At 32.2% G+C, this 13892-nt stretch overlaps 1 protein-coding gene across 3 annotated transcripts in view; it reads right to left on the reverse strand.

Moving 5' to 3' along the window:
• Positions 1-703: 703 nt before the first annotated feature.
• Positions 704-13892, reverse strand: part of LOC101711459 (ubiquitin carboxyl-terminal hydrolase 53) — a 38398-nt gene continuing 25209 nt past the window's right edge. Inside the window, exons 8-13 of one of the 3 annotated variants that reach the window (XM_087193227.1) lie at positions 12512-12674; positions 11274-11426; positions 9734-9880; positions 8051-8789; positions 6983-7059; positions 704-2369 (exon numbers count right to left, since the gene is read on the reverse strand). In XM_087193227.1, the coding sequence (XP_087049353.1) occupies positions 2317-2369; positions 6983-7059; positions 8051-8789; positions 9734-9880; positions 11274-11426; positions 12512-12674 (1332 nt within the window). In that variant the 3' untranslated portion in view covers positions 704-2316. The remainder of the gene's footprint in view (positions 2370-6982; positions 7060-8050; positions 8790-9733; positions 9881-11273; positions 11427-12511; positions 12675-13892) is intronic. The other 2 variants (XM_087193226.1, XM_087193228.1) reach the window with 2 other exon arrangements.

Genomic DNA, 13892 nt, shown 5'->3' on the forward strand with positions numbered 1-13892 from the left:
GCAGCTGCACACAAATGAATCCAAGGCTAACTGCATAGCTAGTGTTTCTGCCACTAGGTGCAAGCTCTTTCCATATCCCATTAATATACAAAGTCATTATACTGCATCTAATTCTGAAGAAAACTAGACTATTGTTAACATCAAATAACATATTCTTTAACAAGGCTACACCCACAGAGGACACTGAAATGTATAGCATTAGCATGAATTGATAATCTACATTTCTGTACATTTTTAGTTAATTTTTCTGTATTCTCCCATACTTTCAGTTGACCTTTTTATCATGCTCACTTATCTGTTTCCTTTTTTCTCTTGCTTTTAATGTACTATACAGCAAATCTATGAATCGAAGACTACAAAGAAAACAAAATGAAAACTAAGATTTTTAAAGCAGTGACTTATTTTTTAAATGGTAAGAGAGAATTTTATCTTAGATGCTCTTCTAATCCCTAAACTGAAATTTTTGGTACATTAAAAACATGGTTACTCAAACTTAAACTGGAATCTATAGTTTATTAAAATATGTATAATTTTATGAAAAAAATCAATATTTGATTACCATCAGGCTGTGTTTTGCAAGGAATTACAAAAAGGTAAGGAATTTTTAAAAAGTAAATTACTAAATTAAGAAATTTACAAGAAGTAAATTACTAAATTAAGTTTTAGAAGGAATTTACAGAAAGGAAAGAATTTAATTATATTGGTTTAATATTCCACATTGTATTAAAAAATCATACTAGCTCTTTTTACCTAATAAATATACACAACTATAATATGTCAACATATAATAAAATTTTTAAAAGAGAAAGAAAAAAGTTTAATTTAAAAAAAAATACTCTTATTAAAGTATTAACACAATGGACAGCAGGAGGCAGCAGAGGTTTTATAAACATGTTTGAAATCTTAATATTACCATGGCAGGCATTCAACCAAGTGGTTTGACTTCAGAATTCCAATTTAAAAATAGATGTGTTATTTTTCTTTGCTGCTGACATAGACATCCATGTGTTTTCATGGGGAATTTTGGCTCCAGGTTCTTTGCAAATCTAAGATAGCCCAATTTTAACACTTGGCACAGAAGAAACCTCAATGTCATGACAAAAAAGTTTTAATTAATTTTGAAGTTGCATGAAAAAAATTTATAGTAAAATATTCAAGAAATCAAAGTATATGTTTTATCTGAAAAGTTGACCCTAAGTTTAAATCAGACTCATAAAACAATAAAACCCAACTTCAGTGTAGACAATGTAATCTTCACTCTTATGTAAGATTTTGCGATATACTGGTAATTACAATTTTTAATTCCATAATTAAAAATCCTAAGCATTAAAGACCAGTAATTTAGCCACTGACTCAATTGACAAAATAATACACTTTATTAAATTTGATGCTTTAGAAAAATGATGAAACTTTTAACTGGTTAAAAAATCAATATTTCTGGCTAAATTTACCATATAACAAAAAGAGTAGAGAGATAATTTAATGTGTAATAATCTATCTGACACATACAATTTGGAATTTTACAAAATAAAAGGCAGGAATCGTAACTTCTTCCAGTGGGATTATAATTTAAAGGAGAAGCAAATATTGCTATCTTGCTATAAATTAAATTTCAATATTGCAAGTTTATAGTTAAAAGAATACACAGCTACCTGCTGGCACTGGGTTACAGTGACAGAGAAGAAATTATGCATTAATAACTGCCTTTCAATAGTTTATGAAACTCTTACAGAAAAACATTTAAAATGCACCAAAACAAAATCAACTGATCAAGTATCTCTTCCTAATGTATTTATTTTAAATGAAAGTAATCTGTAGTTTACAAAAAACATTTTAGAGAAAATTATCAAACAGGCACATAGGTAAACTCTTCTAAAAAATGTGTTAATTTTAGGATTTAACAACATAAAGATAGTATATTTTATTTAAGAAAGTAGAAGATATAGAATTTTTAAATAAGAAATAAGAAAACTGACAAATTTTTTTCACTGCTTTTATTTTTGTCATTTCCAAGAGGAGGATTCTCAACATGATTTAATCCTGGTTTTTAGCGTCAAGTGTGATTAGGCCAACTATTGTAGACGCTACAAGCAAATGGCAAAGACCTCACAGTTCCTTCGTGATTTGTTATTCATAACCTGTAAATATCCTCATATTTCATCTCAGTAGATAACCTTACCTCATAGTGAAAAAAGAGTCCACTAGGTATGAACTACTTCAACTAAAGCAGCTAATACAAATAACTAACCAAAACCTGCCAGTCTATGTTCTTTGTTTCTTTCCAATACTATTTCAAGGATCTTAATCCATCAATTATTATTCTGTTCTGCTCTTCACATCTCTTCTGTACTTCATCAGTTCTTTGCCTTCTGCAATATAAATGTCCAAGACAGTCCATTTAAGAAAAAATAATAAAATCAAAACTAAGCACATTTTATTTTTCCTTTAGGCACTGCCTCTTTGTTATTCAGAATAATGATTTTTAAAAACTTCACTTTTTCCTTTTTATTTCCTTTAAATTCTACTGTAATCTTTTTTTCCAATTTTGTTTGGAAATAACTGTGCAGAAGTGTACAAAGAATACCTAAACTTCCTTTATCTAGAAGCACCTAATATTTGCATTTTAGCTTTCTTTTTCCTGAACCATTTACAAGTTACAACATTCTAAATTCCGCAATTCTACTTCCATTTTGTTTCTACTTCTAATTTTCTTTCGACACTGCTTTCACTATATCACCAGTGAATCAAACTGGCACTTTTTAATCCTCATTCTGCTTCATGTGTGCTCATACTTCCCCTTATATTCTCCACTTCTGATTTTCCTGGGTAACTTCTTCTCTGGTATTCTTTCATGTCTTTCTGCAGTTACTCCTTCTCTTTAGCTCTGACTCACCTTTCTTCCTTAGCAAAGCCTGTTTTACCTACTTCATCTCTTTTTTTCTCTGTAATCTACAGTTTTTCTGAATGGTCTTGTCCACGTATGTGGCTTTCAATTCCCAGATATGGTGATGGATACCAAATAAACATTTTTCCTGACCCCTAGATTTATGTTCCCACCTGCTTAATAAAATTTATTTACTAAATGGTGAAGTCAACAAATCCTAAAGTAAATATGGCATCCTTCCATCCCCTAAACCTGTCCCTTCTCTCTATATCCATTTTGGTAAGTGGTGTATCTAGTTAGTTTTACAAGACTCAAATATGGCTACTGCAGCTTTCTTTACCTCATTCTGTATGCCTTTCATAAAAGGCAACTCATTCTCCTGCTCATATATGCTTGTCACCACTCAAATAATCTTTCTGGATGTTGGGACTGCCTCATGCCCTTACTTTTTCTTTCTTAGGCTATGATAATAGTCATCTAATTTTTCTTCCTTTGCTCAGACTTTACGCTCTACACTGCTACCAGAGAGTCTTCTAAGATGCAAATTACAATATGCCACTCTCCTTGTCCTTTTGTAGCTCTCCACTTTCTGTAGGATTAAATGTTATCCTTCTTGCCATTCACTACTACATGATTTCTGTTTGCACTCTAGCCTTGGATATGCCAACTCACTTATGTTATACAAATATGTCACACTTTCTTCTGACCACATGCTTTTGAATGTATCATCAGTCATATCCTTTTATCTATCTTCTTATGAATTTAAGGCATTTGACATCCCTTCACTAGAAATTCATTTTAAAAGAGGCACTAAAACATTGCAAATGGCACTGTGGCACTTTTGGCAAATAATAGCTCCCAAATAATAGCTCTATACAGTGTAGGGATAGTTTTTGCAGCAGAACCCAAAATGCCACAAGCAGGAAAGGCTATGTAATACCTCTCTGTGTTAATGAAAACAACAACAAAACAATCACAATGATATTAGTATGGATTCTGGGTCTTTAATATCAATACTTGTACAGATTAATATTAAAAACAGTTAAGTATCAGGCAAAAAATGAAAACAATTCTAAGGCTCCTTAAGTTTTAAAATCTTCCAGCCTCTGATAGAAAATCATTCTACAGGCCAGTAATGTTAGTGTGCTTCAGTTTGTAAATAAGAAAAAGGAGAGAACCAAGAAAATCATACCATGACAAAGAATTAAATTTTTCCTATGGAAGAAAAAAAACCATACATGGCTGGGGATTTAGCGCAGTGGTTCCATCGCCTGCCCCACAAGTGCAAGGACCTGAGTTCAATCCCTGGTAAAAAAAAAAAAAAAAAAAACCACACAGGGAAAATTTTTAGCCACAAACTTATAAAGTACTTCAAAAAATTAGAAAATAAGTGTTGGGAAAGATATGGGGAAATTGGAACCCTTGTGTATTGCTGGTGGGAATGCAACATGGTGCTAAGACTGTGGAAAACATTATAATGATTCCTTAAAACATTAATTATAGAAATACCACTGGATCCAACTGCACTTGTGGGTATCCAAAAAACTTAAACAGGTATTTGCAAACCAACAGTCATAGCAGCACTACTCACAATAGCCAAAACAACTCAAATGTCTATCAACAGATAAACACTGAACAAAATGTAGTATATCATACAATAGATTGTCACTGAGCCTTAAAAGAAATGAAGTTCTGATATGTTAAAAACACAGTTAGTAAGCTGAGTGCAATAGAAGCCAGATACAAAAGGACAAATACCATATAATTCTCACTATATGAGGCATCTAGAGGAGACAAATTCAGGGACAGAAAAAGAATGGTGGTTGTCAGGGGCTGGGGGAAAGGGAAAAATGAAAATGAGTTGTTAATGGGGAGACAGTGCCAGTATGAGAACATAAAGTGTGAGAGGTGGACAGTGGTGACAGGTGCAACAATGTAAAAGTACTTAATGTCCCTCAACTATACCCTTAAAAATAATCAGAATGGCAAATTTTGTTATGTATATTTTACTACAATAAAACAAATTTTAAACTGGTGCTTTATATACATACTCTTTCATATTCATAGGGAAAACCACTGCAGAACTCTTAGAGCAATGCACTCCTGACCACTAAAATCTCAATGACCTTGTGTGTTTTGTAACTATCAGGAAACAAGCATCATTTACTTAACTTGCAGTTATTGTTCTAACTCACTGACTTTTGCTATGATTTCTAGCCAAGCCTTTACTGTTTCCTGTAATATTTGGTTTCTGACTTTTATCAGATTTTTAAAACAGGTGAGGCATTTTAACATGGGAAAGGAAAGTTATTTCCTTAATATAAGTGTTTCCTTCTGATATTATACATTTGATGAAAACAAAATAATTGGATAATTAATCATATTAATAATGTCTAACTTTAAAAATAATCTAAAAACTTTAAAGTTTGTTGTACATGGCTGTTTTTTTCTCAGAAAATTATATCCTTTTCCCTCTGAATTTTAAAACTTGAAAACATTGTCTTTGATTACATCAATAACCTTCTTGCTATTATTTTCCTCTCCCCCAAATTCCTCAGGTATATCTTACCAATAACAATCCTGTATCCTGTATACATTCAAACTTACTCTTTGCTTACAAGACGCTATTGTTGCTAACAAATCACGTATAATAATGCTACGTGATCATATATTTATTATTTCTCAACCGAATTTTTCCAGAATGTTACTAATCAATCTTTCTTTACTGTATTCTTAACCCCTATGGCAATCATCAGAGCTGTACACATCCTTCTATTCACCGACAAGACTGCACTTTTCTACCCTTCTTGAAATTAGGCCTGGTTAAAAGATATGCCTTGGCCAGTAGGTTTTAAGTACAAGTCCACTGTATCATTTCTGGTTTGAAGTGTTAAAGAGTTTACAAATGATTCTGTTTTGTATCCTCCTTCTAACCCATTATTAGTCTAGGGCCCAGTGATGCCTAGAAGATACTCCATGCTGACTTCCACTAGACATGCATCATAAGCAAGAAACAAACTTGGAACAACAAGACAGATCCTGAAGTTACTGCTACTCCGTGACCTAGAACCTAGACCACCTTGGGCCAGTCCCCCTTTGCTCACTGTCTGAAATAGTCATTCCCATCCATGAAAACCCTTCAAGGACAAACTCTACTACTACTTTCCTTCTTTCTCTGTTACTCATAAACTTATCAACAACATGACTATCCTTATCTTCTTTGTTTTTTGGTTTTTTTTCCATACTGGGGATTGAACTCAGGGCCTTGCACTTGCAAGGCAGGTGCAGCACAACTGAGCTATTCCCATTATCTTTATTCTTATCTAAGGGAAAAATGGACCACTCTTTGTGTGCCTATCTCACATGTCTGTTATTTTAAAAATGGAGAGGGGAAATAAAGTAAAAAAGATCAATAGTCTATAAACCTTTTTCTTTGCAAACATAGAAACATGCCACCTCTTAAGTAAAAATAAAATGTTTAAGAAACTGCCAAAGATAGATACTCCTGCCTATTTGAGTCCCAAATCACTGTTGTCAAGATATGTATCAAAAGCAATGTATTGAAAAGTCTCTCCTATGGAAACTTAAAATGCAAGCTGCTACTGTGGTTCAGGGAATTCAAAGATTTCATTATGTAGAAAAAGCAAGCATTCTATGTTTGTTTGGGTTTTTTGGGTACCAGGAATCGAACTCGGGTCCTTGTGCTTGCACGGCAGACGGTGAAACCACTGAGCTAAATCTCCAGCCCAAAAGCAAGCATTCTAATACTTTAATGCTGTAACATTAAAGACATATCTAAAAAGTACATCTGAAGAGGCTATAAACTTCAAAAGCATATTTAACTAATCAACGATGTCAAAACTACAGCATGAATAGAAAATATACACATATAACAGTTTGATTTCTTCCTTTTTATATTTTATTACAATATGATACATATATTGTCTTAATAAAAAATTCATTTTTTGATATTTAAAGTTATTTAAAAATAATTTTATAGCTATATAGTCTTTTAGGTACATCATAACAAGAAAAAATAAATTACTATAATTTATTCTTTACTGCAACTAATACAGTATAGTAAAGTAAAACGTTTACCTTCCAAGTGGTTTTTGTTCTGATGGGAGGTATAGTCCACATGTTCTATATTTACGCTGGCTGTCTTAATTTGGTCACTAGAAAAACAGAACAACACACCAAACACATCAATTATTATGGATTAGTTTGCTTTAAGAAAAAGAAAAGAAAAACCTTTTAAAAATTATATGTCACACAATATCCTATAGGTTTAATGTACCTTATTTAATTTACATCCCACAGCATTTAAAAGTAGTTATAATCCTGTTACAATAGAAGATGAGGCCATGAAAATCAAATTAATTTGCCCAATAATTAAAATGCAAGTCCATTTGGTTACAATGGCCTGTCCTGGCTACTACTTCTGGCTACTTCTTACCAAAAATGACATAAAATTACCCTGCCTGGGAAAAAATGTCCTTAATTTTGTACAGAAACAATTACTTTATTAAAACATGACTAATTTTTAAAATCTAGCTTTTTACTTATGAATGTGGTCAAACACAAGCTAATGTGTTTTAAAAGGATTAAAAGTACAAAAAGTGCTAAGTAATCAGCCACTAACCGAGAAGCATGTTTTAGAAGTTACAAAAAGAAGTTCAAATATACATTACAATAGTAATGAATTTACATATTCAAAATTAATTAACTGAATACAAATGTAGTTATTTGGCTAAATTTATTTAAATATTTGCTAAAGGGAAAATATCTCTTCCAGGGCACTGGATTGTAACAGCAGAAAACAGCTCCAGTTCAGAGTTAAAATGATAGCAATGAGATAATGAGGTTCATACAGATTGAAGAATTAAACAATCAGCTTATTAACAGAGGTGAAGCCAATTTAAGTCTATACTTTAAAAACCTGTAGTAGAAATCAATAATTGACAGTGACAGAAACAATGGCCATGGACTTCTTACTTTCCAAATTTCCTAAAAATAAATAGATGTTATTTTTGAAGTCAGGAAATAACTAAAAACTGTGATAGCTTAGGTTTCTTTAATAATCTTTTCTATGGTTGACCCCAAACTTTGAAAATTCAAATAGAGAGGAATGTGAGGAGAAAATCATTCATTCAATTTGTGTATTACCTGAAAGATACCAGTTCTTTATCACCACAGACATCCGTTACTGTATCATTTCCATCAATAACAGGTGAGTCCAAACTGGCAGATCCATTACTGATGTGATCACTGCTTTCATATCCAGATTCGGTCCTCTGCATCTGCCAGTTTTCACCCTGAACTTTACTCTCTATGACGCCTTTATTTTTCTCTGCTCCTTTTCCATTAGATTCAAGGGAACTTCTGCTTCCTATTTCCTGTTTCATTTCATCTTCATATATGGTTATTAAACCTTTCTGCCTTGGATTCTCTTTTGGCCAGTTACTAAAACTCTGATCCTTCCTTCCTTTAGGTTTGTTACTGCCATTTGACTTATGTCTTGGACTATGTTGCCTTTTTTCACTTTCACTAAAAACACTATCGACATTTAATGTTTCTCTCATAGGTTTCCAACCTCGGTTCCGGCTTTTACTGTTGCTGTTACAGCCACTTCCTTTATCCCTAGAATCTTGGCTACTGTCTGTATCATATCCAGTGCCAATGTCATTCTTAACTTTGCCTGTTATTTTCTCTCCTGGAACAAGAATCTGAGATTTGCCTGAAGTTGTTACTTGTCCAGAAGCTTGACTCTGATGGGAAATTCGGTCATATTTATAGGGTCCTCTTCCTTGACTGTGATATAGATGTGGATTCTCATATTGTCTAAAGCTATTTGGGGCAGGAGGTGATCCAGACTTGAAATGTGGGAGGTTTTCGTCAACTAAATCTAAAGAACAACAACAACGATGATGATGACGACGACGACGATGATGATGAAGATTAAAGACACAAATGAATTAATTATCCCTTAGAGCAATGTTATAATCATAAACTAAACTTGAGAAGCCAGCCATCACAGCTAAATAAAATTAAATTATATTCTACTGCTTTGCGATTTGAAAAGTGCTTTACCAGTTCCTATTTATACTTAATAGGAGACACTATAGAAGAAATGGACTTTTAAAAAAAGGTAGATCATAAGATAAGATTCTAAGGTAGATTCTAAGATAAAAGAAATTTTTAAACTAAGCATTCTTAGTCATAATGAACAATCATCACAAAATATTTTCCATCTCTTCTATTGGTAAATATTTAAAACTTTATAGAACTAATTGCTGCTGAGTGAAGAGATATGCTATCACCATTTGTGGGAGTGCAGACTAGTTTAATCTTTCAGGATGGCAACTAAGTCCTATTGGTCAAAATGAGAACTATATGTTCCCTGACCCAGCAATTCCTCTGAAAGAATTTTACCCTATGGCTATTCACAAAAATATACAAAAGCACAGGTGAAAGGATGCCACCAGCTAATCAAATTAAAGTCTATCAGTATCAATTAAATTATGCTGTGTCAATAAAAAGACTTTTACAATTTTATTATTTGAATGCAACATATGAGTGAATTGCATTTATAAATAAAAGTAAAGTTAAAACATCAAAATACAAACACTACTGTCCAGTTAGAATAAGAGCAAGGAAAAGTTTGCACTTTAAGATCTGGTGTAGGTACATTAAAGAAATCTGAAAAACATATAAAATATACTAAGTATATAATATATAAAATATAAGTAAATATACAGACACTATATTAAAGTATATTAAAGTTATAAAGCTCTTTTTTAAAATAAGCTTTCTAGCAATCACTTTAAAATGAATGCTATAAGCTCTTACCTTTATGTCGGCCTACATCTTTCCTTTGTCCCTTTTCTAAATCTCTTCTTTGTAAAGAAAGTAAGTTTTTCTGTTCAATGGCTTTCAGAGCACATTCTCGGGAAATGTCTTTCATCTTTTCCCTTTGATCATTGTGGCTTAATTTAACTGTAAAAGAAATCATTCTTAAAATCATATAGATCAGTTTTCAAATTTTTCAACAAAAGTAAAAATTAAACTAAAAATGTTAAGATTCTATTTTTTTTTTTTTGAAGTATACAATAAACTCATCTCTATGCTTAACTAAAAATTCAAATGACTTTCCCTGACACTGGAGACACATGCTATCTTTTAAAAAACAAAACACATCAAAACATCTTGTGTAGTCCCTAAAGCAAGTGAGGAGAAAAAAAGAAGCCTGCCATTAAGATAATGAGAGGTCAAACTAACACAGTGGTCACTGGACAGTATGTTAAGTGTCTTACTGATGTAATTCTATAAGGTAGCTACAATTGCTATTTCTACTTCAGGTAAGGAAACTGAGGCCAAGTTCATGTAGTTTGTAGATGTAGAACTGGGAGTATGAACCCAAGCTGTCTTGTCAAAGGGCATACACATTATTTCTAGGCTTAAAGTAGGTTTCTACTGAAAAAAAATAAAATGTTTACTCTAAGAGTATCAACAAAATATAAGAAAAAGATACAGTTTTACTAAGAATTTTTTTTCTTGGCAATGTTAGGGACTGAACTTTGAGCAAGTTAGGCAAGTGCTCCACAACTAAGGCCATACTCCAGCCTTCATTAAAATTTTTTCAGTCTTTATTGTATTTCTTTGTTGATAATTATTATTCTGCCTAATAATACTCTTAACTGAGTTACATTTATAGACATTATTTCATTAACATATTTAAAAGCTGCTAGTAAAATCATCCTGAATACCCAATTAAAAATTTTATGTACTTTTATTTTAAAATTTTTATTTTTTTAAAGAATTATATGTATTTTTAAACCATAACTACACGCAGTACTGTGATGTCACATTTGAGAACCAAGTCATGCAACTTGGCTTGTGAAAATTAAAGTCATGAGAGGATAATAACAAGAGAGTTGAATAAAAATGAGGGTAAGAACAAACTACAGTTAGAGTAACTTTGAACTACAGTTGCATTCACTAAAGATAATTTTAATTTTGGCATGTAACCCACATTATTAACTGATGTTTTTATTTTTCAAGTTGATTATTATCTCCTCGAAGGAAAGGCCACATTATAGCCTTCTTTGGCAATCATTCAGATTACCTCAGGCCTACTGCAGCTCTGAGAGCATGGAGAAACTCAACAGCTTGTCAAGTCAAATTGCTCTCATAAAACTACAGCTCTCAGAGAAATACAGGCATCAAAAGACATAAATCTACTTCTTATTTTCTTTTTGTGGTCAAGGAAAGCTAATTGAGCACCCTCCTTCTGTACAGCTATAAATAGGAATTATAGATTCAGTAACTGAGGAAAAGAAAAAACTTAAACCCTATTGGACAATGTAAAAACGACAATTTAAACATGCACCTGGTCCTCTACCACCGCTTGTCTGAATGTGGCTCCGACTAAATGATGAAATATTAGTGGTCTGAAGTTTGTGATTATCTCTCTGTTTTGCTTGATCACTAAAACCATTTTCTTTAGAATTATCAGAATTATAAATTGCAGGCTTTTCACATCCTTAAAAAGATAAACAAAACTATATTATTCCCTTCCTTCCCTCACCTTAGAAAAGGTGTTTGAATCATCTTTTTAGATATTCTTTTTTTTTTTAATTTCATGAACAAATTTTATTTGGGATAACTTCTGATTTAGAGAGAGGATTTTACTGGTCTCTGCAGCCACTTTTGGTTCCCGAGGCAGAAGCTAAGATTGCTCAAGGGCACCTTAATTTTAATGTATGTCTCCAGCTGATGTCCCAGCCAATTTGATCCATCACTACCTTGGTGATGTATACTGTAAGATCATCTACTCCTCCACTATTATACAGAAGAACTAAAACCCAGGGAAGTCAGGTGATGAGTCAGTGCTATACTCAGTGAAGTTGAAGCACATGTCAATGCAATTACTTTCTTTCCAGTTACTAGTTACTGTACTTGGCAGATTCTATATTTTATTTATTTTTATGTTCCTCTAGTGTGTCTAGGATAGCACAACAAGTACTAAGTAATTGTAATAAAAAAATTCCTTTCTTCTCTATCAGTAAGAAGATATACTAGTAGATTATCACTATTGATTACAATATTAAAGCCAAAAAGAGTACTAAGAACTTTTTCCTGTTACGTTATATCTAAACCATATTTGTGCAGATGTAGGAAAAAATAGATTTCCAAATATTTAACAGAATTATTCAACTTGTTTAGATATTCTTAATAATGTCAACAAAATTACTTAAAACTTAGTGGACTGATATGCCTTAAGGATTTGTAGAAGCTTTATAATATATCAAAAAATGGCCTAGCTGCTTTGGACTGTTCCAGTTTACTGAATCATTTTAAATCTCAATATTTGCTGCTACGAAGAGCTATCAGCCTCTCTCTTGCCTATGTGACCATGACAGTGGGTAACTCCTAAAGGTGCTTCCGAGGCATTGACAGGGATAGGTTCCTCTCAAAAGATTAACAAAGAGCATCAAATTTTCCTGAACCCCACTTTACTGAAACTCAATTTGGAAATTACTCTCAGGATTCACTTTACACTAATGTAAGTATTCCTCGGTGATTTTTATCTAGAAAGACACCAAAAATATTTTTTAAAAGAATTACCCATATTTTCTGCAGCAGGTTTGTAATGTGACCAGTTGACAACCTGCCTGAGTGCACCTTCAGTAGAAACTGCTGTGCCATCTGGGTTTGCGTAGAACAAAAGCAGTGGCTGGAAGTGGCACCGAATGCACTTGGAGACCACATCTTTCCATCGACTACCAACCTTTTTAAAAACCACAATGAATACAAAACTTTAAAATCAATGTGTTGCACAAAAAGGCAGGGAATTTCTATTTTATTTTGTATTTTAAAAATTTTAAAGATATTCAGATGTTGGCAATTTAAACATTATATAATTAATTTGATTTAATAATTAGTCTAAATAAAAATATTTTTAAGATTCTCATTTTAAAAAATGATGAGCAAAAATGATAGACTTTTTCTATTAAGATTTAGTGGAAGGGCAGGGGATGTAGCTTAGTAGCAGAAGTTTGTCTAGCATGTACAATGTCCTGGGGTTCAACACACAGTATTAAACAAAACAAGTTTATATCAAAATATAAAAAGCTTTCCACATACGAATTTGACTGACTTTTCAAAGATTCCAAGGAAATTCAATGGAGAAATATAAAAGAGTCCATTCAACAAATGATGCTGGAAAAACTGGATGCCCATATGAGAAAAAGAACTTTCACCCCATTACCCATAAAACATAAAAAATAACAGAATGGATCAAGTCAAAACTACAAAACTAAAAGAATAATCTTTACAACCTCAGGAAGTCAAAGATTTCTTAAAATAAAAAACTGTAGGAGGAAAAAAATTATAAAATGGTCTCAATCAAAATTAATAACTTTCTTCTTGGAAGGATAAACCATAAGAAATTGAAATAATAAACATCATACATTTAATAAAGGACTAGTGTACAAAATAAAGAATTCCCTTCAAGTTTGATCCCCGGTACCAAAACAAAAACAAAAACAAAAAAACCAAAAAAACAAACAAACAAAAGAATTCCCAAAACATACTAATGGCAATACAATTTGAAAAACTGGCAAAACATTTGAAAAGACTTTACTAAAAAGACCTTAAGTATGGCCAATAAACACTTGAAAAAATGCTCAAAACTATCATTCACAAGGGAAATGCTATTTAATCGATGGTGAGATTAATCCATAGTACACATCCACTAAAATGGCAAAAATTAAAAAGACTACCAAGAGGGAATGCTACTGAGGACTCGGCAATTCTCATGTATTACTAACAGGAATACAAATTGATACAACCACTTTGGAAATCAACTGGGCAGTTTCTAATAAAGTTTAATAAACACTACAAAAAAAAAAAAGCAACCTAGATTATCTATAAGCAATGGGGAAAAATACACTAAAAGACTGCTTATTCTTCAACAAGTGAATAGAAAAACTGTTCTAACAGCCGT

This window comes from Heterocephalus glaber, unplaced genomic scaffold (assembly GCF_053883595.1).
Source record: "Heterocephalus glaber isolate CG9 unplaced genomic scaffold, H.glaber_assembly_v1.0 deba00001582, whole genome shotgun sequence".
NCBI lineage: Eukaryota > Metazoa > Chordata > Mammalia > Rodentia > Bathyergidae > Heterocephalus > Heterocephalus glaber.